Source organism: Pelobates fuscus, chromosome 8 (assembly GCF_036172605.1).
Source record: "Pelobates fuscus isolate aPelFus1 chromosome 8, aPelFus1.pri, whole genome shotgun sequence".
Classification (NCBI taxonomy): Eukaryota; Metazoa; Chordata; class Amphibia; order Anura; family Pelobatidae; genus Pelobates; species Pelobates fuscus.
Window position 1 is genome coordinate 111,283,676 of NC_086324.1, and position 26,717 is coordinate 111,310,392.

At 40.7% G+C, this 26,717-nt stretch overlaps 1 protein-coding gene across 1 annotated transcript in view; it reads right to left on the minus strand.

The window, feature by feature from the left end:
* Positions 1–23,072: 23,072 nt before the first annotated feature.
* The window catches only part of LOC134571702 (4-aminobutyrate aminotransferase, mitochondrial-like), a 965,679-nt gene continuing 962,034 nt past the window's right edge, over positions 23,073–26,717 (minus strand). The window contains exon 17 of the mRNA XM_063430224.1: positions 23,073–23,605. Coding sequence (XP_063286294.1) covers positions 23,484–23,605 — 122 coding nt within the window. The 3' untranslated portion in view covers positions 23,073–23,483. The remainder of the gene's footprint in view (positions 23,606–26,717) is intronic.

The following is a 26,717-nucleotide window of genomic DNA, read 5'->3' on the forward strand; positions in this document are numbered from 1 at the left end:
TACTGTTCTTTCTATTTCGTCTTCTCTCTTACAGACTATTCAGGCTAAACAAAACTTGGCTCCTGAGGAGAGGCCTGCTGATAAGCTATTCGTTGATATACCAGAGAGACGAGACATCTTGTCATTATATCATGACACTAGAACTGCTGGACACCCTGGTATTTCTAAGACAGTCTCAGCAGTTTCTAGATATTTCTGGTGGGCTTCCTTGCGCAAGGACGTCACCGATTACGTTAATGCCTGTAGCACTTGTGCCAGTATGAAGTCCTCCCACAGAGTTCCTTGTGGGTTGTTGCATCCGTTGCCCATACCCGAGAGGCCATGGTCCAATATATCCATGGATTTTATTGTTGAATTACCTCCCTCTAATGGTAAAACTGTCATCCTGATGATTGTGGATCGTTTTTCTAAGATGGCTCATTTTGTGTCTCTTGTCAAATTGCCATCATCCAAGGAACTTGCCTCTATCTTTGCCGGGGAGGTGTTTCGGTTGCATGGTATTCCCACTTCGATCGTGTCCGATAGGGGTAGCCAGTTTATTTCCAGATTCTGGAGAGCGTTTTGTGCAGAGATGGGTATCTCCCTCTCGTTTTCTTCAGCCTACCACCCCCAGTCTAATGGAGCTGCTGAACGTGCCAACCAATCTCTGGAGCAGTATCTTCGCTGTTTCGTGTCCCACCATCAGAACAATTGGGCTGACCTGCTTCCTTGGGCTGAGTTTGCTCGTAATAATGCTGCTCATGAATCCTCCGGTAACAGCCCTTTTTACGTTGTTTATGGCCGGCATCCCGTGGTTCTTCCAGCTGCATTCTCCTTACAGGGCATGCCAGCTCTGGACGAACATTTGGCTAGTCTACGTAATACTTGGGAGCAGGTTCAGTGTTCTTTGGTGGCCTCAGCTGCTCGCCAGAAGGTTCACGCTGACAAGCATCGCAGGGCGGCTCCATCCTATGCGGTGGGAGACCGGGTTTGGCTTTCTACTCGCAATATTCGTCTTCGTGTGCCTTCTATGAAGTTGGCCCCTCGTTTTATTGGTCCTTTTCGTATCTTGCATGTGGTTAATCCTGTCTCGTATGCATTGGATCTTCCAAAAAATCTACGCATTCCTAACGTGTTTCATACCTCCTTGTTAAAACCCCTCCTGTGCAACCGTTTTACTCGGCATGTCCCCCCTCCTCCTCCGGTTTCGGTGGAGGGCCATGAGGAGTTTGAAGTGGCGGCTGTAATTGACTCTCGCTTGCTTCGGGGTCGCCTCCAATATCTGGTACATTGGAAGGGCTATGGGCCTGAGGAACGCAGTTGGATTTCCGCTGACGCTGTTCACGCTCCTCGCCTTGTGCGTTCTTTCCACGCTCGTTTTCCTGCCAGGCCTGCTCCTCCCCGCCCGGTGGGCGTGTCTTCAGGGGGGGGTACTGTAGCGGTACTTACCCTCTCCAGGGGCCGGCCGGGGTCCTCCCTTCTCGCCGCGCGCGGTCCTGCTCCTGCACGAGCCGCGCGCGGCTCAGCCAACGATGGGATCAGTCAGGCGGGCAGTGACCGCGAGAAGCGGTCACATGTCCCACCCGACACTAAGAGCGCGCCGCGCGTCTCGGGCGCGCTCTTAAAGGGACAGTGGGAGACTAAATTAGAATCAGTCTCCCATTGGCCCCTGTCAGGCCACATTCCCCATTCACTCACGTTTTGGGGGCGTGGATATGACAGGAGCCAATCAAAGTGAACCTTAGGGTTTTTATACTCACCTGTTTCCCCTTGCTCCTTGCCCTATCGTGGTTTCTGTCCAGTTCCCTTTAGTGCTTGTATCGTTCAGTTGGTTTTTTGGTGCTTGACCTTGGCTTTGTTCCTGACTCCGCTCTCTCCTTATCCTTGCTTGCTTATCCGCTGTTTTGTCCTCTGTGTACCAGTCCTCGGCTTGTTCTACGTTACGCTGTCTCTCAGTTCCCTTGACCTCGGCTTGTTCTGACTCTGTCTTTCTCTCGTCCTAGTCCGGCCATTCTAAGGTCCGGTAAGACGAACACTGTTTCTTGTCTCTTGACTGTGAACTATTCCTGCGTGTTGGGGTATATTACCGTGACAAACACCCTGATCCTGATCTATACTTCTACTTACTTCTTCGTAGAATGCAATTAGGTTAGTTTGACATGACCTATGTTTCATAAAACCATGTTGATTATTGCTAATAACAAAGTTCTTCCCAATGAATTCCTGAATATTATCCCTTAATAATCCTTCAAATACTTTCCCTGTCATAAAATTATATTTCCAGGCAAGGATTTTGAACCCTTTCTAAATATAGAAACGACATCTGCCTTCCTCCAATCCTTTGTTAGAATTCATGAAACATTGCAAGATTAAATACAGAGGTTCACTTATTTCCACACTTGGTCCTTAAGTACTCGGGGGTGAATACCATCAGGCCCCAGAGCTTTATTTACATTAATTTTCTTTAACTGCTGAAACACCTTTTCTTGAGTCACCCAATCACAAGTTATCTGCATGGCGTTTGCAGAAATCATTTGCATACCTCTTACCATAGGATCCTCATTAATATATAATGAAGAAAAATTGTTATTTAAAATTTCTGCCTTTTCCTGGTCTTTATAAACCAACAGACCCATCTCTGTTTCCAGTGTACCTACACTTTCATTTTTTGTTTTTTTAAATTTGATGTACTTGAAAAAAAATTTGGAGTTGGTTTTGCTTTCTTTGGCGATTAATTTCTCATTTTCTAGTTTAGCCACTTTAATTGCCTTTTTGCAAGCATTATTGGCTTACTTATTTGTCCAATTTTAATGCCCTTTCTTATTTTTAATCTCTTGTTTTGTTTTACTTCCCTACTAAGCCAAATTGCTTTCAATGTGTTTTTTTTTTTATATATTTTACACAATGGTACATACTGAGAAATGTACCTTTCCAAAATTTGTTTAAAGAGATTCCATTTATCCTCAGTGTTTTTTCACTAAGGAGTTTATGCCAGTCAATATGTTTTTTAAATTATATGTTTTAGTACACCCATAATGCTTTTGCTTTTTTGAGTTTGAAAAAAAATACCATACTGTAATCACTATTTCACAAATGCTCCTCTACTTGAATGTTGGTCAACAGATCACCATTGTTTGTTATAACCAGATCCAGACAAGCATCCTTGCTAGTTGGTACTTGTACCAGTTGTGACATAAAGGTGTTGTTTAACACATAACATGTTCTAAGTAGAACCTGTCCTGTGAAGCCACTGTATGGTCTTGCCCATAGTGCTGCGGCTCTGTTTCAGGGTCTTGGCAATCTCCTTATAGCCTAGGCCATCTTTATGTAGAGCAACAATTGTTTTTTTTTCAGATACTCAGAGTTCTTTGCCATGAGGTGCCATGTTGAACTTCCAGTGACCAGTATGAGAGTGTGTGAGAGCGCTAACACCAAATGTAATACAACTGCTCCCCATTCACACCTGAGACCTTGTAACACTAACAACTCAAATGGCACCAGGGAGGGAAAATGGCTAACTGGCTTTTGTTGCCAACGGTTTAGACATTAATGGCTGTGTGTTGTTATTTTGAGGGGACAGCAAATTTAAACTGTTATACAGGCTGTACACTTACTACTTTACATTGTAGCAGTGTCATTTCCTCAGTGTTGTCACATGACAAGATATAACAAAATATTTACAAAAAATTTGAGGGGTGTACTCACTTTTGTGAGATACTGTATATGCTTATTTTATTATTCTCTGGCTGTCAAAAGGTTGCTGGTGGACCATGGGTTGCTGCTTGGGTGGGCCCTGCTGGGGGCTTGAAGCGCCAGGTGGCTGCCCTCCAGGGGTTTGCCTGGCTGGACTCCTTGGGTCCTGTGAGGAGGTGGATTTATGTTGTAGTAATTTAATGCTATGTTCATTGATAAAACATTTCTCCATGAATCTTGCTCTAACCCTTCTACTTTTTGATATGCTGTTTTGGATTGGGGCCATGTGGCACACTTCGGTGCTACCTGCCCTCACCTGATGCTTTCTCCCGTTCTCGGTAGTATACGTACTGCTCCCCTCTCTTCCATCACACTCAGTGGGTCATGTGTAGTTTTTTCGTGGGAGGTTCCATGGTGATCTATCACAGACTTTTTCTTTCCCTCCCCTTCTTTTACTTGCTTTGCTCTCGAGACTTCACCACTACGTCTATTCTGGCTTTCCATATGATACGCAGACACTTTGACCTGATGTAAGACCAGTTGATTTCCCTCGTCTGTTCTGCATTGTCTTCTTAAAGGAGATTTCCTCTCTTTTTCTTTCCTCTTCCTACCTCCTTTCACTCCTTCCCTTGGCTGGAGATTATTTTCACTGCAACGTTGGTAATGTTTATAGTACTTTAGTTCAAATGTGAAACATCAACCCTAAGGGACTCAGTACACTCATTAAAAGACACAACATACTTAAAGGGTTCACAGACAACAGGCAGATATTCTACTAATCCAGGAAACCTACTTCACAACACATAGACACTAGGACTGGAGTGGCAGTAGTCCTTTGCTCCTCATGTCCATTAACCCCTTAAGGACACATAACGGAAATATTCCATCAAGATTCCATGTTATTCCAGAAGTTGTGTCCTTAAGGGGTTAACTGATACCACTTCTTTTGCAGACCCACAAGGGAGATTTGCATCAGTTACTTGAAAAATAGGCTCCCAGGTGTTAACCTTTTGTTCTGTATAAGTTTCAAGCATCCCTGATCCCTCCGTTTGGACTTCTTTCTCAGCTTACGTATCTACCATATCTCCTGCTCCATTAATTTTAGGAGGTGTTGGTAATACTGTAAATTTGGTGATTGTGGACAGGTGGGGACTGGGCGATCTGCCAATTCGGCCGTGCCCAATTCTTAGACTCCACCAAAAACTCATTATGACATTTGAAAGGCACATTACCCATCCACTTTAGACTACACCTTTTTCTCCCATCCCCATCTATCCTATTCCAGACTGGACCGATTTCCCGTTTCCCTGCACACGGTTCCATGGGTAAGAGAAATTGAAATTGGTCATGCAGATATCCCTTTAACTGTGACAATCCCTAATATCACTAAACCATGGACATGGCATTTAAATCTCCTACTATAAATCGGTGGTGGACACGATTACAAAGGACATTAAAGACTATGATGTAGAATTATTTAAAAATCTTTATTGCACCTGTATTGAATTATTGTACTAACTCCATTTTAATCTCACATAACCTCACATTATGACAGACCCTCCATTTTGTCTACATTACATGACAGAATTTCCTAACAGCATTTAGTATAACGAATAGAGACTGTATTTTCTATAAAGGCATGACTAACCCCGGAATTGCTGAATCTCCTGTAATTTGCAACATAGTATAATCTGAAGGCCATGAGAACACTGTACTAATGAAATGTTCTATTCATAAAAAGAACCCTGAGCCTGATCACGAGTCTGACATCACTAACTACCCAAAATGGCTAGCCACCAGATTCCCCCTCCCATCGAGTAAAGACGACATCCCATGATGGGAGGGTGCCCCACTAGTCACTCAAATCCCTGAGCCAATTAATAATATTGATGGGTGGACACTGACATAAGCCACTTAACATTTAATCCAATTAATGATGTTTATTTGTTATTATCTGATATTCAATGATGATGTCATTTTGCCTTTAAAAGGGTCTGCATACCCGTTTTCTAACCAGATGCCATTAAATTTTCTGAAGTGCTTTTAACTCCATGTGTCAATGTGAACTTACTTCTGCGTATACGCAATTTAATCATCTCAGATTTGGACAGGAACAGATAGACATTTAAACATATTTGTTTATTTCTAAATTAATCTACATCAATTTGGCGCCCAGAACGTGGGGCACCGGGCTATGGCCTCTGGCCGGTAAGCCATCCTAAGGAAGATGCTGTTGGACGGGGGAATCCTGGGGGAAGGAAAGGAGACTGATCACCTCCGATTACACGGTAGAGACTTCTGCAGAGCCACCGGTATGTTCCGGCCCCTTTGATTGACCCGTCTACGTGTCTGTGACTGCTTCCCGGGAGGACATCAAAGACAGGTAATATCTTGCCCGGTGTCTTGTTACTCACTTGTTTACCTGCATTTAGTCTGTTGCCTGGGTGTGTTTGTATTGGCCTGTTTTAGCTTAAGTGCCCGGGTAGAGTGTTTATCTGAGTACCCCTTTTGGGATAAAGGGGGGTGGACCTGTGGTAGTTTGCCTGGGGGTCCTCTGCTTGTCTGTTTGTCTTTTTACCCCTTTTGGGATAAAGGGGGGTGGACCTGTGGTAGTTTGCCTGGGGGTCCTCTGTTTGCCTGTTTACTCCTTTTAGGAACCACGTGGCTGTGGTTGTAAGGAAAAAGGGGGGTGGACCTGTGGAAGTTTTCCTGGGGGTCTTCTTTGCCTGTTTCCCTCTTTTAGGAGCCTCGTGGCTGTAAGGAAAAAGAGGAGGGGGGAATCTGTGGAGGGGTGTAGACTCATTGCTTCCTGGGGATTCCCCATGGTGTCACTTTGATAGCCTAGCTAGCCTCATTGTGCACATAACTCTGCTTGCAGAGAGGTGGTAACCTCCAGCTTCGAGTGCTGAGGCTGGCGGAATTCCAATTTTTATTTGTGGCGGGCGGATTCAAGCAGGCATTGCTTGTCTCCAGCACCACGTGGTAGTGAGACTTACGGGTGGGTTCGTAGGGGCACTACGGGAGTGAGGATAGAGGTGGCCACACTTAGTGGACTACTGTAACGAGGGAGGCTATACAGGATTCGGGTCGGAGAGGATTGCTGTTTCCTGTGGCCGCTGGTAGTGAGACTTGAGGAAGTCATTCTCCGAGCGGGGACACTACGAGGTTGAGGGATGTGACTTTGGTCACACGAGTAAAGGAAAGGTATTACTGTTGATTTTATTTTAACTGTGATGCATGCACTGTATTTCAATTGAATTGTTGTGTTTTTTGTTTAATTGGGAGTCATTCAAACTCCTGTGTCTGTCTCTAAAATTTCTCCTTACTTTTTACTTTTCCTATACTTCCTGTATTATTTACTCTATCCACTCCTATTTCTCTTGTAAGAGAAGTGATTGGTCACACACTTCTCACCCCGCTCCAATCCGTGACTACCACCTCGGGTAGGCGGATTTAGTGACTGGTCTACGTTTTGGGAAGACGCACTTGAGGGGGACCCACCCTTCTTGAGTTGCAGTCGAGCATTGTAGACGTTCTGTTTCATTTTTCTTTCCCTATATCTGGGACGCCTGTATAGGGGGGATATGGGACAGGAATTGAGTAAGCCCGGTAGGGGCTGGCTCGCATGTGATTTAGTTGAAGACAGAGAGGGTGAGGAGATGGTTAAAGGTGTTGAAAAGATTGCTAAAGTGTGTAAAATTGCTGTGCCTTCATGTGGTAGATTGCAGCCAGAAAGCTGGCGTGGATTGCTGACAGGGAAGAAAGCAAGCTTACAGATAATGATTTATTGCGGACTGCTGAAGCATGGTACAGAGTAGCGAAGGCTATTCAGCAGGAAGGTTGGGTTGAGGAAGAAATAAATCACAAAGGGTTAAGAATGTATGTATATCATAATAATTGTTTTTGTATTTTGTGTTAGCCATTACCCTGGTAGAGGGTGGGGGTTTTGTATTGAGTTTCACTGAGAATATTACTAAATGTTGTGTTTTTGTGTCTCTTTGCTTTTGCAATAACTGTAACGTGGCTATCCTTCTGTCTTGTTACTGTACAGCATTGACATGGTTAAAGAGATTCTGCTGGCAGTCTCTCTCCCACTTCCCCTGCCTCTCTCTCTCTTGCTTTCTGTGAGACGCGAGGGGGAGGGAGGGGGGGTTGCGTGCTTGCAAATTCAGATTTGTCTCTTCCGTAGAGTTATTCAGAAACTACTGATAAGACTTAGCAATGGAATTTTTGCTAGAAAATATTCTAATTGTGTATTTTGCTACTTACATAGGAGTGATGTGTCGTATAGGAGGTTACTAGGGTTTGTGTGTTGTTGCCATTTGTGTGACGCCAGCAGGTTCCGTGGCGTTGTATATGTATTTGGACGTGTTGGGTGATTAATAGCTGGTGAATGATGGTGGAGGTTAGTTGCATCCCGTGAGTTTATTTTTGCACCATGTTATTCCAAAGCTTCACGGACTGTTAAATGTATAATGTTTTCATTTGTCTTATTTAATCCGTCAAGTCTGTCCATAGTTTAGTATTTCATTTTGCCTAACAGAATGTTGCTTCTCTGATTTATTTTATTAGGCTATAACTTAGTGTAGCTAAGCTGAAATGCCCTAAAAAAAAAAAAAAAAAATGGCCCCTAGAACAAAAGAAGGTTGTCCTTAAGTGCCCTCACTCTGCCCTTAGTGAGGTCATATCCGCCCATATATCGTGTCAATTCGAGATCTACTTCTACCATGCTCATCCTATCCTAAGACATGCTGTCTTCCTTAATTCCCACATATTATGAACAAAAAAGTTACAATTACTAAAATAATCCTGCTATTAGTTTCCCTATATCAGGAAAGTGTCTGTGACAAGTGATGGTTAATATGTAGATAGAATATATATGCCTATCGATTCACGTGTAAGTAACAAGTGTGTTTGAACTTTGTACAAAGATTGATAACATGCTGGAAGAAGGGTTATCTTAAAGAACATTTACTAAAAGAAATTTCTAATAAACCAAGATTTCTTGAACAAATGGTAATACAATTAAGGGTTGGTTTAAAAATGTTTTGATCTAATTGAAAAGGAACCAGTTAACATTATAAGCATAACTATTAACAAATGAATAAGGTGGGAGTGTGTTCCAATCTGTTTTTTACTGGATAATGTTTGCCTCCAAGATTAAAAGACTGACTAACATAATTTTTGTTGTAAGCCCAGATATTTTATTATTGCATATGCATAGAAATTGAGACTTTGGGCATTATAGTGTATTGATTCTAGATCTGTTACTAGCAGCAAGTGCTTAGCCTTATGCTTATCCCACGCATGCTTAAACACTTCTACTGAGTTAACCTCTATTCCATGCATCCACTACCCTCTCAGTAATGTAATACTTCCTGATATTATTTTTAAACCTTTGTCCCTCTATTTTTGAGACTATGTCCTCTTGTTATGGTAGTTTTTCTTCTTTTAAATATAGTCTCCACTTTTACTGTGTTGTTTCCCTTTATGTATTTAAAATGCTTTTATCATATTTCCCCTGTCTCGTCTTTTCACCAAGCTATACATGTTAAGATCCTTTAACCTTTCCTGGTGAATTTTATCCTGCAATCCATGAACCAGTTTAGTAGCCCTTCTTTGAACTCTCTTTAAGGTATCCATATCCTTCTGAAGATATGGCCTCCAGTACTGTATCCAGTACTCTAAGTGAGGTCTCACCAGTGTCCTGTACAATGGCATGAGCATTTCCCTCTTCGTACTACTAATACCTCTCCCTATGCAACCAAGCATTCTGCTAGCATTTTCTGCTGCTCTATTACATTGTCCATTGTCATTAACAGCCAGAAACTGGAAAACAAGAAATGTAAATTAATGTATAGCTATTTATAAGCTTAACAAAATCTCCATTATCTTTTTCATTTATTTTGCAGAAGACAATGTTATTTGTCTATTTTGTATGTTTTAAAAAATACATTATCAGTGAAGAGTAGAATAAATTTTATCCCATTTGCGAGACATAAAATTGTGATAATGTATATTTGTGATATAAGTAGGAATTACGTTTTGAGATGTTAGATATAAATTAATAAAATAAAGAACGAGAGTCAGGGATAGCGTCTGTCTCCACGGGCACAAGTCTGGTGTGGGAGAAGTGGTGGGCTAGCCACTGCGGGACACCCACGGAGTGAAACGTTCGAGGCCTGTGCAGACAAGATGAGCATGTTAGCCTTTTATTATTTTTCTCTAGGGAAAGCATAGGGCCAGTTAATAGTTGTTGTACATGGGCTATTCGCAGCCTCCATTGCATTTCTACCTAGTCTTGATTTCTGATGTATCCTCCATTGCTACATCACCTGTCTGCTCCCTTACCTGCCCACCCCCGCTTACTCCTTCCACCGATCCCTCCCCTTCATCTACAGTCTTCCACTTTCTCCTCCTACTCCTCCCTCTACTCCACTTTCTCCTCCTACTCCTCCCTCTACTCCACCTTCTCCTCTCTCCTCCTACTTCTCCACTTTCTCCTCCTACTCCTCCCTCTACTCCACCTTCTCCTCTCTCCTCCTACTTCTCCTCTACTCCTCCCTCTACTCCACCTTCTCCTCTTTCCTCCTACTTCTCCTTCTACTCCACCTTCTCCTCTCTCCTCCTACTTCTCCTCTATTCCTCCTTCTCCTCCTCCTACTCCTCCCTCTACTCCACCTTCTCCTCCTCCTACTCCTTCTTCCTGCTCTTACTCCTCCCTCCTCTTTCTACTCCTCCCTCTACTCCACCTTCTCCTCCTCCTACTCCACCTTCTCCTCTTCCTACTTCCCCTGTCCTTCCTACTCCACCTTCTTCCCCTCTCGCTCTATCCACTACTCATTCCTCCATCTCCCCACTACCATGTCTATATCCTTTATATGCTTCCTACCTTCTTATTCCTTACCAATTTCCTCCGCTCATAGACAACTCTGCCTCTACCTGACAACATTATATTTTGAAGAAAAGTTGCTCTGGCCACTCTTCCGCCACTTCCCAGGGGGGAATACCACACTAACGAAAAATTATTCTAACAAAAAATTATTCAGACTGGTGGAGGTGCACTTCATCATGAAAGAACTGTTTTGGGCACTCTCAAGGAAATAGTGCGGTCCTGACCCAGATTCCCATGGAAGTAAGACACCTGTAAGGGAGGTGGCTGTCCCTCATGTTTTTTTCTTCACTAAGTCCCCAGAAATCTCATGAAAGGAACCTGACTCATTGGAACAAAACATGAAACACTAACAATCAATTTACAACTCTCTACAGAGGGGGGTCAGCAAGAGAACTGTAAATAGAAAGACAAATACCCCCCAATCTCACACAGAAATAGGTGAGGAAACCTCTTCTACTGCTCCTCATGGTTGCTTTGAACAGATGAAAGAAGAAACAAGACACCTTTCAACAGAGCATGCAGTAGCTTTACCAGATCCTGACTCCACTCTGTTTGCGGATAAAGAGGAAAGGTACCATACTGGATTTGCTGTTGCTACAGAAGATCAGGTACGTCAAGCATCTTCACTTTCCTCACCCACATCTGCTCAAGACGCTGAATTGACAGCCTTCTCAGTGGCATACAAAATGCCTGAAGGAAGACATGCCAATACCTACACTGACTCAAGATATGCCCTGGGTGCAGCACATTATTTTGGATCAATCTGGAAGATAAGAAGCACCACTCAGCTGACCAAAAGCTGCCAACCAAGCCACAAGTGCACCAAGGGAAGTGGACAGAAGGGTGTCCGCTAAAGAAACTTCTATACTCACCATGTAGGTCCTACCCCCAGATCTCAAGCTTCTGAAAGAATGACAAGCAGCTGTTGACCCTGAAGAAATACAAAGCTGGAAAAACAGAAAGGGGCAACCCTTGAAGACGGGCTGTACTCCAACACTCTCAAGTTCTGTTTACCCAAAAACATGTACTGGGCAGTGGGCCCATGGAACTTTATACCTATCCAAGACCCTCATGAACTCTTTGATCTCTAAATACTCTAAAGCACCTAGAATTACTCCTCTAATCATCAGTTACTGCCGATCCTGTGTTATTTGTGCCAAGGACAGCTCAGGCAGAAGAGGAGGAGAATCCTAAGCACCTAGCTAACTCTCACTATCCCTTTCAAGAATCCAGGTGACAAAGAGCTGCTGGGTCAAATATGCACTAGTTATAATAGACATTTTGTCAGGATGGCCAGAAGCCTAGCCGGTCATCAATGTGACAACTAAGACCATATACCCAATAGTGCATTGTGAAAGTTGCAGAGATCACTCAGTGGATTAATTGTTCCAGATTCAAGACTCTCTCTCTCTGCAACATGAGAAGTAACATTTGTTGATTTTGCCACACTTTTGACTCTAAAGGAAAAATGACTTGTTAAAAAAAAATAAAAAGATACCAACAAGTAGGTGTTTGATGGCCATAATAATGCCTAACCACCTGCCATCGATGGAAAGCCGAGGACCCCAAAAGGAGACCTCGTGAAGCTAAAGAGATCCAAACGCCAAGCTTCCTCAGGATTATTGGCCCATCCTGAGTTTGTGGTGATATTAATATTGACTAAATGATCCGAGTCCACCTACGCTGATGTAGCGTGGGACAGGTTTAATACTACGATGCATAAGCAAATGTGCCCTAGCCAAGGTTATTATGTCCATACACATAATACATGACAAGATACTCTTGACACACCACATTCATGCTTCAGAACACAAAGAGGAGCACCCCTCTAAAGGGAAAGTTTGACACATATATATTGATGCCATAGGTGTGCCAAGGGGGGTACCAGATGATTTTGCGTAAAAGGAAAGTTTGAGTCCATTTTCCCAACCGTCACTGCTAATAATAATAATAATATTTTGATTTGCATTTATTATATCTATTGCAACCAACAACGTTTACCTGTCACCGTGACTTGTTGTGCCTATACTCCAGATAACACAGGTCCATATGGTAATGTAAGCTTGTCTATTTTATGATGTCCCTCTGAAGAACTAAGAAGACTTTAAGAACCGTTACTTGTGCCTTTGGGCTAACCTGTCTTCTGAAACTAACCAATAAAGTTTATCTTTTTTAGAATCTAACATTTCATAGGGGGGACTGATGTAGAATTATTTAAAAATCTTTATTGCACCTGTATTGAATTATTGTACTAACTCCATTTTAATCTCACATAACCTCACATTATGACAGACCCTCCATTTTGTCTACATTACATGACAGAATTTCCTAACAGCATTTAGTATAATGAATAGAGACTGTATTTTCTATAAAGGCATGACTAACCCCGGAATTGCTGAATCTCCTGTAATTTGCAACATAGTATAATCTGAAGGCCATGAGAACACTGTACTAATGAAATGTTCTATTCATAAAAAGAACCCTGAGCCTGATCACGAGTCAGACATCACTAACTACCCAAAATGGCTAGCCGCCAGATTCCCCCTCCCATCGAGTAAAGACGACATCCCATGATGGGAGGGTGCCCCACTAGTCACTCAAATCCCTGAGCCAATTAATAATATTGATGGGTGGACACTGACATAAGCCACTTAACATTTAATCCAATTAATGAGGTTTATTTGTTATTATCTGATATTCAATGATGATGTCATTTTGCCTTTAAAAGGGTCTGCATACCCGTTTTCTAACCAGATGCCATTACATTTTCTGAAGTGCTTTTAACCTGAACTCCATGTGTCAGTGTGAACTTACTTCTGCGTATACGCAATTTAATCATCTCAGATTTGGACAGGAACAGATAGACATTTAAACATATTTGTTTATTTCTAAATTAATCTACATCAACTACTTTGCCATTAATACCTCTCCACCCACCCCCATTCATATACTATTGCAGGCAAATAAGTTTTACTCTAATTACTGTCTTATTAGCCCTGCATCTCACTACAAAAAAAGACTGCATCCAACAGATTACAAACACAAAGAAAAAACTCAAGAAACTGGAAAAACAACACAAAGCAAACCCTACTGCCCACTTCTCACCCAATTGACTGCACTTCGAACCACACTTAAATCACTGTCCTTTACAGATTGTCAGGGTATGTATATCGGCAGACATTTTGTGCTATGATAGAAATTAAAGTGTATATATTGCCTGAATCATTCTGAACAGAGCAGACTCCATTTTGTTATTTTCAGCTAACAAAAGACACAAGATTTCTATCCCTTCTGTAAAACTAACCACTTTGCCAGAGCTAAAGGAATGCATAGTATATACAAACCTGTTGATAAGAAGTGATAACGGGGGATGGACAGACTGTCTAAATGCTAATGGAATATAATCAATTCTAAACCCATACATTTGTGACAAAGAAGATTAAATAATTTAATTTTTACTTTCGATATTGTATAACGTCCCATTGTAAGTTTAGGGGTCATACTTAGTTATAACTGTCATATTAGAAATTATAGCAGAATTTGTCAGACACATAGTCTGGACAAAACTTAAAGAAACACTTTGATCTGACAGAAAACTTAAGTTATAGACAACCATAAAGATGAAGCTAAATGACGTCAAAATAGCCACCAGGAAAAGTTAACTCTTTCCGGGATAGGAATGTTCAGTGGGACGAGATTGCCCCCTATAGACCAAACACCTAAATTGCTATCTGGAAGGTAACCACACCTCTAGTTTTTCTATTGGTCTATCACCCAGAGAATTTTCCCTTTAAAAAGTTAAGACAAAGGGAAGAAAGAGGAAGCAAGAGAGGGATGCAGAGGAAGCAGGCTAAGTCAGGAGACAGAGAAAGAGACCCATGACATTCAGTTCCTGAGACTACCTACTAATCTGATGAAAATATCTACTCAACTGGTAATTATACTGGTTTCATTTAATTAATCTAAATTAATTAAAATGTTCTAATAGCATGATATATGACTGGATAAATCACGATCAGATTTCAATATTTAGAAATCTTAGTTAAATAAGAAGTACATAATTAAGCATTCTATTCTGCAGATAGAAGAGAATAAATATGTATTATGGGACATATCACATGTTAGCAAGTGGTATTTATCCAGGTGTATTGATTTGCTCTAAAATAAGATAAAATATCTGTTTAGGCAAGTTAAGAACATGGTAGATTACTCTTATTGGATGGTTCCAGGAAATGACTAATGAGCTGGTTTAAATGTTATTTTATTTAAAATTACATGAGAATAGGTCTTTGTGACGAAGTGCCCTTCGCCACTTTGTCCTGGAGAGGCCTGCTTGCCTGCCTCCTCCCCTGCGACTATGGTCCTGGACTATATTGCACTGTAAACCCTGTATTCAGGCATATGGACTTGTATTAGACTGTCTTTTTCCCTTTATCTATGCTGTAGGTAACAGCCAGGGGATTTAGGCGAATATATTGCATGAGAATACCATTACTGGAGAATACAGCCGTTCGTATGGTTTCATGCGAATTCTTTGTGCTCTGAATAGGTGGCCGCCATTTCGGGACTTTTCCACGTGTTCGCGGCCATCTTGCGTGCGAACAGCGGGGTTTGCCTGTGAACGCATGGAACTGAAATCGGAAGCACAAACAGGCGAATACCGCTAAGACCTCCAGACATCCAGAATTACGCACGGAAACTACCGAACGACCGGCCGTTCGGTAGTTATACTTAACTTAGTATGGGGATTCTAGCGATCACAAAGATGCGAATGGATGGCAAGAATTTCGTCTATTTTACCGTGCGAACGGAGACCGACCGCAAGGCCAAAACTCATGGAACTATTTTCGGCTAGTTGGTCTGTGCGGTCGGTCAAAACTTTGGAGCTCTGTATCTCCCGAACCATCCATCCGAATGGGCTGATTTTTGGACAGACTGTTCCCCTGAACAAGGGCTATTTGAGGATACCAGATTTAAAGCTGTACCCCCTGTTTTTGGGGTACATCCAGAACTTGGGTAAAATAATGTATGTTTTAATTGGGTTATGTGTTTATCTGAGGGGAGGAGACGTGGGGGTGTTACCATGCATGTGATTGGTCAATTTCATCCTCCCCCTGGGAGTGTCCTGTATGTACCTGATCCTAATAAAAAGCAGGCTGGGTGTTCCAGTCCTCAGACCTCTTCTGACCCTCAATACGTAGCCGTGTCTCGTTATTGGAGGGAACTGCTATATCACACTGGGGATTGCGATGCTCTGCATATTCCCCTGAGCTCTTAATCACTTAGCTCTTTTAAGAGCTTGTTCCAGATACGCTCTCCTGGAGCAGAGGTCTTCCCCACACGGTCCTGGAGGACAGAAGCCGATCCAGGGTGGAAGGAAGACGGCGCGGCTCCAGTTAAGCTACGGCGGTTGTGGAGTCTGCGGTGGTTGTGGTGTCGTCTGCAGTGCTTGGAGTCCTCTGAGAGCGCTAGGAGCATCCATCAACGGAGGGTACTCGGTCGGGGTACACGGAGCTCCGTTACAGTCTTAATTACCTAGGAGGTCTAACCAGCATTGAAAGGGTTATTCTAACTGTCATCTAAAGTTTTTATGGCTATTCGCTGGAAGCTTTCTCTGTGTGAAACTTTCACTTTCTTTCTGTGAACTACCGTCATAAATCTTCTCTTGACAGCTAATGTTGTAGATTCTATACTGTGTTAACCAGTGGAATGTATTGACATTTGTATTGCATACTCATTTTATGCTGAATATTCATTGATTATCACGCATGTTACATATTATTATTATTTAATTTGTCACAATAAATTGTATCTATTTTTATAACAAATTGTGATTTTATTTATATGGAATACATTTCACTTACACGATAACGATCTTTGGGATCTGAGAATTGAAATAGTGGGCAATTCTCAGCTGTTTACTATTATTATCCCATAAATATCCCCACAGGATACAGCAAAAGCTTAGGTCGAAACAGAAAAGTTTTCAGAAGAAAACAAAGCAGACTCCCTCTTAACAAATTTCTTTAAGTGTAAGGCAGATTCCAAGCAAATTACTATGATCTGCACACGTTCTAGTAGGACCAATGACTCTCCAACAGTCATTGGACACACTTATCAGAGCTACTATACTTCCCTTTACAACCACTCCCTTGTGGGCCAACAGATATACCGCATTCCCACCCTCCCACAGCCCAATAGTTAGCAGACCTGCTCATCTCCTTATCCTTAGAGACACCAGCAGCTGAAAAAACACAAGAATAGATAGCTAGAGCACTGGGCTCGCTTAAACCCCATAAAAGCCCAGGCCCAGATGGTTTTAGGACTCTAGATTACAAGACAAGACTTCTATTGTCACATATTTGTGCCGTCTTCAATTCCACCATCCAAGGCACAAAGTTACCTCCTGATGTTAGTGCCAAACATAACCCTAAATGGGACAAGGACCATGAGGATCCTGGCATCTACTTAATACATTAAAATAGTAATAGGTAATGGCTAACCGACTGAACCCTTTTTAACACACACTGATCCACCTTTAAATAATTGCCTTCAAAACTTACCAGATTAATCCAAGTTAATGGCGTTTGTCTATTTTTGATACCTCCAACTATCTATCTTGGCTTCTCTCTGATAGTTAAACAAGCAGGCACTGTTCCCCTAACCTTCTTTGGAAAAATGTGCACAGAAATACCGATTAAAAGCCTGCAGCATATTTCTACACTATATATAGCATTGATGACACACTCTACATTGATTCAGTTACCTTACATTCCTGAGTGGGAGAGGGATCTAGGGCCACCAGATAAAACAAGTGATTGGTCAGATATTTGGGAGGCTATATAGTCTATCACTATTTGCATCAATGACAAACAGCAAGCATATAATATGCACACTTTTTCCACTCTCATTTACTGCTCCCTCTTCTACTTCCTTCTTTGCCAACTTGTCCGTAGTTCTTCTCACTTCGTTGCCCCCTCTTTTTTTGCCTGTTACCCTGTCTGCTATAGACCAAAGCTTCTCATAAAGCTCACAAGATCTATCAATTATTTAGCTGCATGTACTATACAGGAAACCTTGGTACCTATTATTGCACATATCTTTGGTCATCCTACCTGAGACTTAGTCTCCTTGCTTGGGAACCTATGCACTAGTTATCTCTACTTGTTCTTCCTTTTTCCCTTCTTTCCTCTACCAGTATAACTGTCATATGTCGGGCGAGAACTATATGTTTACTAATGTACAATACTGGATAGTTTGTCTTGTTGCCTGCAACAGGTCTCGCCCAACTGCACCACATTATCCAAGGACAGGCAGGTGCCATTTTCTATCCCTGTTATTGATTTCTCACAGTGTAATTATATTTACGGTTATTTTCTGTATTGTACGCAGTAAATATAAATAAATTTTAAAAAACTACAATTTTTACTTACCGTAAATTTCTTTTTCCAGAAGATTAGAGGCAGTGCTTTACGACTGGGATTTCATCCCCTGGAGGGAAAAAAAACAGGCAGACAATCTCCCAAACTTTTCAAGAACCTCCCCCAATTAACCTTTGGCCTTATAAATTGCTTCCTACCCAAGACATTCCCAGAAATTACAAAAGCCTAATAACCGTACCACTCAGACTATGAACAAATTTTGGGGGGGAAGTCAGCACTGCCTCTAATCTTCTGGAAAAAGAAATTTACAGTAAGTAAAAATTGTTTTTCCCTTCAGATTAGAGGCAGTGCTTTAAGACTGGGATCTCCAAAAGCAATCCCTTAGGGCGGGACTCAATTCTCACTGCAAAAAACCTGCAACCAAAGTTGTATCTTCCAAGATCAACAGACCAAATTGAGTGAAGAGATCACCTCGTGGCGGTTAGAAAATCAAGAGAATGTATAGCAAAAGCCCTCAGGCAACCGATCTGAACATAACTGATCTAAGGAGCTTCAATGGAGATAGGTGTTAGTTGAGAAAAACTAACGAATGCAGACCTTTAAGGTAACGTAGATGAGAACTAAACGCCCAGGCAGTGGAATTAGAATTCCAAGACCCTAGAACGCTGTTGGGAAAAGTTAGAACAATAATGTTAGATGGAAGATTGAGAAGAATTAAAGAATCCAACTTAACTCCACTTTCTCCTACTGAAAACGTAAACTTGAAGTTCTTCCCAAAAATATTTTGGGCGACTACCCCCAAAGACCTAGATTGAAGACTCAAATCAGCAGAGTAAAAAAAAACAAAAAGAAGATCCCATGCGGAAAAGATTCCCTGAAGATAGGAACTAACCACGAAAGAGCCTAGCAGATACTAGTGATTTGGAGACAAACCTCTGAAAATCAACTGATAACCGAAATTTGACCTTGAGGATCTGTGGCTTTAAATCATCCGCAAAGCCCATCCAAAAAAAAAAAAAAATTAAAAATAAAAAGAGGTTAAAACTTGGAAGCAGATGCCTGTTTTTCTATGAACCAATATCTTAAAAAAACAACACCTTCCCTATTTGGAATAAATCTTGGAACAAGATCCATTATAGTAAAAGAAATTGTCAATAATTTCCTGAGACAAAACATTATCCTTCAGTATCTCGTATACATAAAACAGGTCGTCAGCTTGAATTACAACAAATTTGAGAAGTGGTACCCTGGAGAATGCCTATTTACAGTTAAGGTCCCCAAAGATTCCTCTGGAAAAATTTTGATGAACGGTGAAACAGCTACTTGCCACCAAGGGAGGAAGACTATCATTCTCACCTTTTCCATCCTATAGGATCGTGGGGAATAGGGAACCAGGAGGAAACTATAGGTTAGACTGGAATTCCCAAGAAAGAAAAGGAAACCAAAACTTACTGGTCTGTCCAAGCTTGTCCAATGAAACATTTCATGCTGTTTGAACTAGAAGTCCCAGTTCCGTAAATGGACAAATTCTTCCTATAGTTTGGGGGAAGATCAGGGAGTATGAACCAATCTGCTTTGTATTAAATGTTGACTACTCAATGCTACAGCTAAACAGAGGAATATTAAGTTATATGCATAAGTGAATAGACCTAAGAAAAACTAACCCAAGCATATCCTGGATCAAGATTTTTCAAACAAGATGACCTTGTTTGTATATAATGGCTACCGATGTAGAACTATCTGACCAGATCTGGATAAGATAATACCTGGTCTTTATCTAAAATGCAAAGAGAGCTAGCCAGATAGCCTTCGGTCCTATGTAGTTGGATACGTTTTTACAAATTATCTCAGCTAATTTCCCTTCAACCCTATGAGAACCTAGCTGAGACCTGAAGCATCAGTCGTAAAATTCTGAACGATCGATTTGAGAACTAGAACAAAAAGTAAGAACTGTCTGGCATCCTTCATTTCTGCCTGGTTCAGAAAGGAATGACCGAAGTATAGGATTTTACTGCAAAATCTTATTAGCAACTGTATCTGGCCACTGAAGGACCTGTAAACAGTGCTATGCCTAAAGAAGCTAAAGAGAACAAGCAGGTTCTTACAAGACGGGAACCAATATTATTTCCCTAGTATCTTGTCTACTGAAGTAGAAGAGAGATTTCAGGTGATAAGGACAGAGAGAACCACATTTTTTTTCTTCAGGGAATTACCATTCTCTGAGACTCAAAAACCCTTGTCAAAATATTTACACCTGAACTGTTCCTTGACAAACACCAGAACTGCACACTTCTTGAAAAGGGAATTCTTTATCAGAAGATTGATTAGCATCCACCTGTATGCTGTAGAAACACCCTAACCTTTAGGGGCTGGTGTACAAAAAATGTATTAGGTGCCCTTGATTCCTTAGTATTGTAGAGATTCAACAAATTTATGGATGGTAAAATTTTGCATAGTGGGAGAATCTCAAGCGGCAATTGCCATAAGCATTTTCTTAAAAGAAAACTGCAGACAAACCTAGGCAGTAAACCATCCCAGTCATATCGTATCTATTTGCAGGGAACAAATTGAACGTGGTGGAACTACACCTTGATCAATAGGCTTGCAGCTGTACTAGAACTTGCTTCAAGCCCAGTAACATGAGGAAGAAATAATTTTCCATGAAGACTAGTTCATACAGGTTACCATCTTTATTGGCGGAAGCGAGACTGATTACATAGATATACAGTCAGCATAAGACAATACCCATGATCCAGGCCTTCCTTAGCCGTAATTGGGAAGCAGAGGCTAGAGCAGAAAAAATATCTGCAAACTGCATTTCAAAACCTGTTTGATGCAGACTGACAGAATCAATAGCAGAAGTAATTCTTTAAAATTGCAATTCCAACCAACAGCCTTACCTGATAGAGGCTTTCCTTAGCCGTATTTGGGAAGCAGAGGCTAGAGCAGACAGAATAGCTGCAACTGCATTTAAAACCTGTTTGATGCAAACTCTGCAGGAACCAAAATTAGGAAGCATTTTCTTAAAAGTTCCATTACAACAGTAAGTTAGCTCAAACCTATCTGACAACATAGGACTTGGAATTTAAGATAAAACATAAAATGTGCAACCATGGAGTGAAGCACAGGAAAAGGTCTGCCCCAGCTGAAAAACAGACTGCCTTTTTAGAAACTGATATCAGGTGAAACTAGTTGAGGTGGTGAGAATGCTAATTGCAGAGCTTTGTCTACAGCAATTACTAAAAGCCTATTGCATGTTTAAGAAAATAAACACTGCGGCTAGGATCCTGGCATTTAAATAATCCATCTGCTACAACAGTATATTAACTTAACCAAAACCAGATTTTAAATATCAGCCTCCTAAGCAAAACATACCGAGGATAATCCTCCAATAGTCATACAGATCTTGCTCTTGTGAATATATTCCACCAAACACTTCACTTTAATTGCAGACCCTGTTGCAGCAATTAGTGATTATTGAAACCCATATTAACTAATCACTGTGTAGCAGCGATTTTGAGCCAGAAAGGAAACTTAAATTTTCCCAATAGAATTATGGAAAAGTATTTGCTAATACCTTTTATAGGCTTTACTCAAAGAATAATCTATTTTGGACCCAATCTACTAAGTGCTTACCCTTTCAAAGCCCTATTTGTTTTAAGATTTTAGTAATAATCTTTAAGAGATGAGAAGTTAAAGGACCACTCTAGGCACCCAGACCACTTCAGCTTAATGAAGTGGTCTGCGTGCCAGGTCCAGCTAGGGTTAACCCATTTTTTTTATAAACATAGCAGTTTCAGAGAAACTGCTATGTTTATAATTGGGTTAAGCCTTCCCCCAAATCCTCGAGTGGCTGTCTCATTGACAGCCGCTAGAGGCGCTTGCGTGATTCTCACTGTGAAAATCACAGTGAAAGCACGGAAGCGTCCATAGGAAAGCATTGTAAATGCTTTCCTATGCGACCGGCTGAATGCGCACGCAGCTCTTGCCGCGCGTGCGCATTCAGCCGACGGGGCCGAACGGAGGATAATCGGAGGCAGAGAGCTCCCAGCCCAGCGCTGGAAAAAGGTACGTTTTACCCCTTTTCCCCTTTCCAGAGCCGGGCGGGAGGTGGACCCTGAGGGTGGGGGCACCCTCAGGGCACTATAGTGCCAGGAAAACGAGTATGTTTTCCTGGCACTATAGTGGTCCTTTAAAAACTCACCTACTTAGAAACATTTGCGCTTTTTTAGCTTATCCACCTTGCAGCACAGACAATTAACTTATTCAGGCTAGAGTCATTTAAGATAAAGCAAAAAGGCTTACCTTAAATGTCCTCAGAGTGTGTTGGAGGTTGGTGAGAACAAACTTGCAACAGATTCTGAGTGCACCTGGCAACAGTTAGTTGCTGCTGGGTAAACAGCCTCTTTAAGTCCTGGAAACCAATATCTTGACCCCGGAGAAAAAAAAAATAAAGATATTGGCGCCTGAATTTTAAATCGCATTATGCATGTCCTGCATTTCGAGATTCCACAGTGGAAATAAAAATAACCTGTATGAGTGTTCCACCGCCAGGACTTCCCAACTAGTGCCCAAATGCTCACCATTGTCTGCCCGGCACCTGGCTCGGTATAGACGTAATTAATACAACCCGGGGAGATACAGCCGTCTGGTGTGTTAACCCTGGCTGATCTCTGAAAAATGTATTTAAAAGAAGTAGAGCCTCCAGAGCCTCAGCCCTCTCACCATATTTCTAGGGAGAAAACCTGAACCTGACACCCTCCTCTGCCGGAGGCAGGCAAAGAACTGGGGTTGTCTTGGGTAGGAAGCAATTTATAAGGCCAAAGGTTAATTGGGGGAGGTTCTTGAAAAGTTTGGGAGATGAAATCCCAGTCGTAAAGCACTGCCTCTAATCTGAAGGGAAAAACTATTTAGTTTGTTCTATCTAATTGTATGGTTACTGTACTGAACATATGTTATGAGTGTCACAAACAACATATTCTTGTGACCCTAAAAGCAAAGTTAGGACTACTGAAAAACAGTTAATTGAAAAGAATAACACAAAAGTATGTCTGGACCAAGGAAAATTCCATCAACATGCACTGCCTTGGGTCTATGTACCAACACCACTAAACACTCTCAAATGTTTTTCACTCTACATGAATCTATTTATGAAGATCAGGTCAGTTTAATATTTTATCCAACATATTAAATGCAATAACACTTTTCACAAGTTTGATAATCTTGAACTAAATCATGTTAAACTGGAATGCCAATAGCTTAAAACAATGGAAAGGCAGACAATGAACATTTCTGTTAATCTTGCTTATTTTTTTGATAATTGGACAAATCTATTATGTATTGAATGATTCTTAAATGTATGCTTTACAATATTCCTCAACACAAATAGCTTTAATATTTTGTTTTCTTATGAAAATATATAGTATGGCACATTGAAGCTGCTCTTTTATGTCTTCTGTTTCACCCATAATGTTAGACCTATAAATTAGTAGTCCCTTAATTAATTGGACTAGAGCAGCTGAAACAATTATCTTCTACTTGAAATTCGCAAGGATGTCATTAAAGATATTCAAAAATAAGTGTGCATGATGCTCTTTGAAAATCAAAGTTGGTCGGAAGCGGATAGACTTATCGCCAGATCCTCCTAGCACAACACCTGAAATGACAGAGAGAGAAGGGAGTCAGGGTGAATACTGCAGACAGATATAAAATCAAAGTTAGGACTATTGAAAAACAGGTAATTGAATAGAATAACACAAAAGTGAATAACACTGAAGTGAAAATTCAAAGTGAATTTCAAATTCAGGGTAAAAATAGCTGAAAAAGAAACATTCCCTGTCATCTATGCTTTTACTTTGGAATTCAATTTTAATATTACTTTGATTTGACCAATATTGCATAAAATGGTATAGCTGTAATATCAAACAAAATTATATATTTTTTATTTAATAGATAATGCACAATTTCTCCCTTGGCTTTGAGTGAGTTTCAAATATTCAGTGTGTACAATAATTATAAGAGGTCATCACAGCACTTCCCTATGTTTCATAATTATTTCATTTACTTTACATATTCTGGGCTGTGCATGTTCCATACAACGCCCTCCACCATCCCAGCTATAGACTGGGGTTAACTATTTTCATCTTAACTGATTGTTGGAATGTTATTATGTTTATGCTTTTTGATATTTAATATGTTGGTGAATAAACCCCTAGACTAAGTTTCAAAGGTCCATAGTAAGCTTTTTGGTTGTTTACAAGTTTGGACTTTATACCTTATTTCCTAAATCCTAGCCCCTTACTGCTGTTTACATTGTCAGAGCAGTACAGTCCTAATTAAACACCGTCCATACTGTTGATCTAGCTAATAACAGCATAAAAGTCCATACTCCTCACCCAAATTTTACTACCCTCTCTATACATTAAGACCAGGTGTAACTATCTGATTGGATAAAGAGTAAAATCACACCTTGTTAAAGAACACAATATAACCTGTGAAAGTTTTGGGAAAGTTATAGTGCTATACGTACAAGTAGTATATATGGAAAAGATAAAAGAGTGAGACAGCGCTGGTCAACTTATAGGCAGCAACCCTTAAAAAGGAATACCTCAAAACCCTTTAAAACAAGCTGTCTCCTTTTTTTCTGAGAATTGGACACCAGAGACTGAGAGGTACCCACTACATATCCCATAAGCGGGGATTATACCGCTGTACGCGCTTTACCCTAGAGCTGGATATAAGCTCTTGTAAATGTGAGTTCTCTATCATTATTATTTTTTACGTCCATATTTGAGCTATACATACTGCACTATTGGTTGTCCCTTTCTTTTATCTTCCATGTAAGTGGAAACATTACCATATTTGAAGATCCTATCATCGTACAAAAAGACCATACGTAAGGATATACAAGTTGGACTCTTTATTTGGACTTTGCTTATTATTATTATCTTTTATTTTTTAAACTGAAACGTTGATCTTTTTTTTTAAACTGAAACGTTGATCTTTTAATGGATATTCAATAAACTGTAAGTTTTAATCTTTCAAAGTCCGAGAGTGCTGATCACTATCTTCAAATACATGCTTTTCCCTGGATTTCAAGCACCCGGCCAACACCAGCTGTAAGCGTGAGTGCAAGGATACTCTGAATTTCTATATATTTATTTTATTTTTCTTAAATTTATCAATACTGACATTGTAACACTGTTATCTGTCATAAATATCTGAATCACACCTCACATGTACAGATTTTTTTTAAAGTAGACAATCCAGGGTATTTAATATGGGGTATGTCCAGTCTTTTTAGTAGCCACTTAGTTACAAACACTGGCCAAACTTAGCATGTATAATTGTTTGTGTGTTAAAAATACAAAAAACAATTATGAACGCTAACTTTGGCCAGTGTTTGTGACTAAGTAGCTACTAAAAAAGACTGAACATACCCCATTTGCAATACCTTGGGTTGTCTATTTTTGCAAATGGTATGCCATCATGGGGGTAATTCTCATTTCTGGGCTATCATACACTCTCAAAGGCAACATAACCAATCAGGCAAATTTCAATGTGAAAAAATGGAAAATCAAGCCTTATATTTGACTCTGTAATATTCAAAAACACAATAAAACCTGTACATGGGGGGTACTGTTATAATCGGGAGACTTCACTGAACACAAATATTAGTAACAGTAAAACGTATCACAACAATGATAACATCAGTGAAAGTGCAGTTTGTATGTGAAAAATGCAAAAAATGCCACGTTCACTGACAATATCATCGCTGTGATATGTTTTACTGTTTAAAACACTCACATTTGTGTTCAGCGAAGTCTCCCGAGTATAACAATACCCCTCATGTAAAGGTGTTATAGTGTTTTGGAAAATATATATGTAGAATGTGCAAAATATTTGGGATGGGCAAAATATTTGGTTTGGTTCGGCATTCTGAAATTCGGCACTTCAGAACTTTAGCACTTCGGGACTTCGGCTATGTTCTCTTGCCGCCGCTTAGAAGATAACTCCCTAATTCCCACGGTATTAGGGAGCCATCTACCAAAAGGCTGAAAGACCTAAATGGATTTTTCAGTCAAATTTACTAATACTAAGTAAAGATTACTTAGCATTAGTAAATTCTGCCCCTACTCGCTATACCGCGAGTAGCGGCATGTCTAGTAAACAGTGAGCAGGCCGGAGCGTGGGAATTAGGGAGTTATCTACTTATACATTCCTGTTATTACATTGACTGGCCAAGTAACTTACATTTTATATGAATGTGTGTTACTTGATTATTGTAAGTGTTGCAAATGCTTACAGCTAAATCCTGGCTATGTTTGTATACTTTTTATTTAAACTGGTATACAGTATAACACATTCTTCCACTGGGTATATTAGTACTTCGGCAATTCAGCAAATTCGAAATTCGGCACTTTGGAAATTCGTCAATTCAGCTATTTGGACATTCGGAAGTATCCGAATGTCCGAATTGCCCGAAATTCTTCCGAACTGACATTTGGAACAAAACGAATTGCACATGTCTAATATATATTGATGTAAAAAAAACAGATCAAATTCGTATCTTGTGATACCTTTTTTATTGGACTGACAATTTTTTTAATGACAAGTGTAACGGATCGACTGGCACCCCGACTGGGTACCTCCGTTAATGGATGCTCCTAGCGCTTCCTGAGGACTCCAAGCACTCTGGCAGACACCACAATCACCGTATTGGAGAAGCATATGAATCCTCTCAAGCCTCTGAATGCTGTAGACAGTTG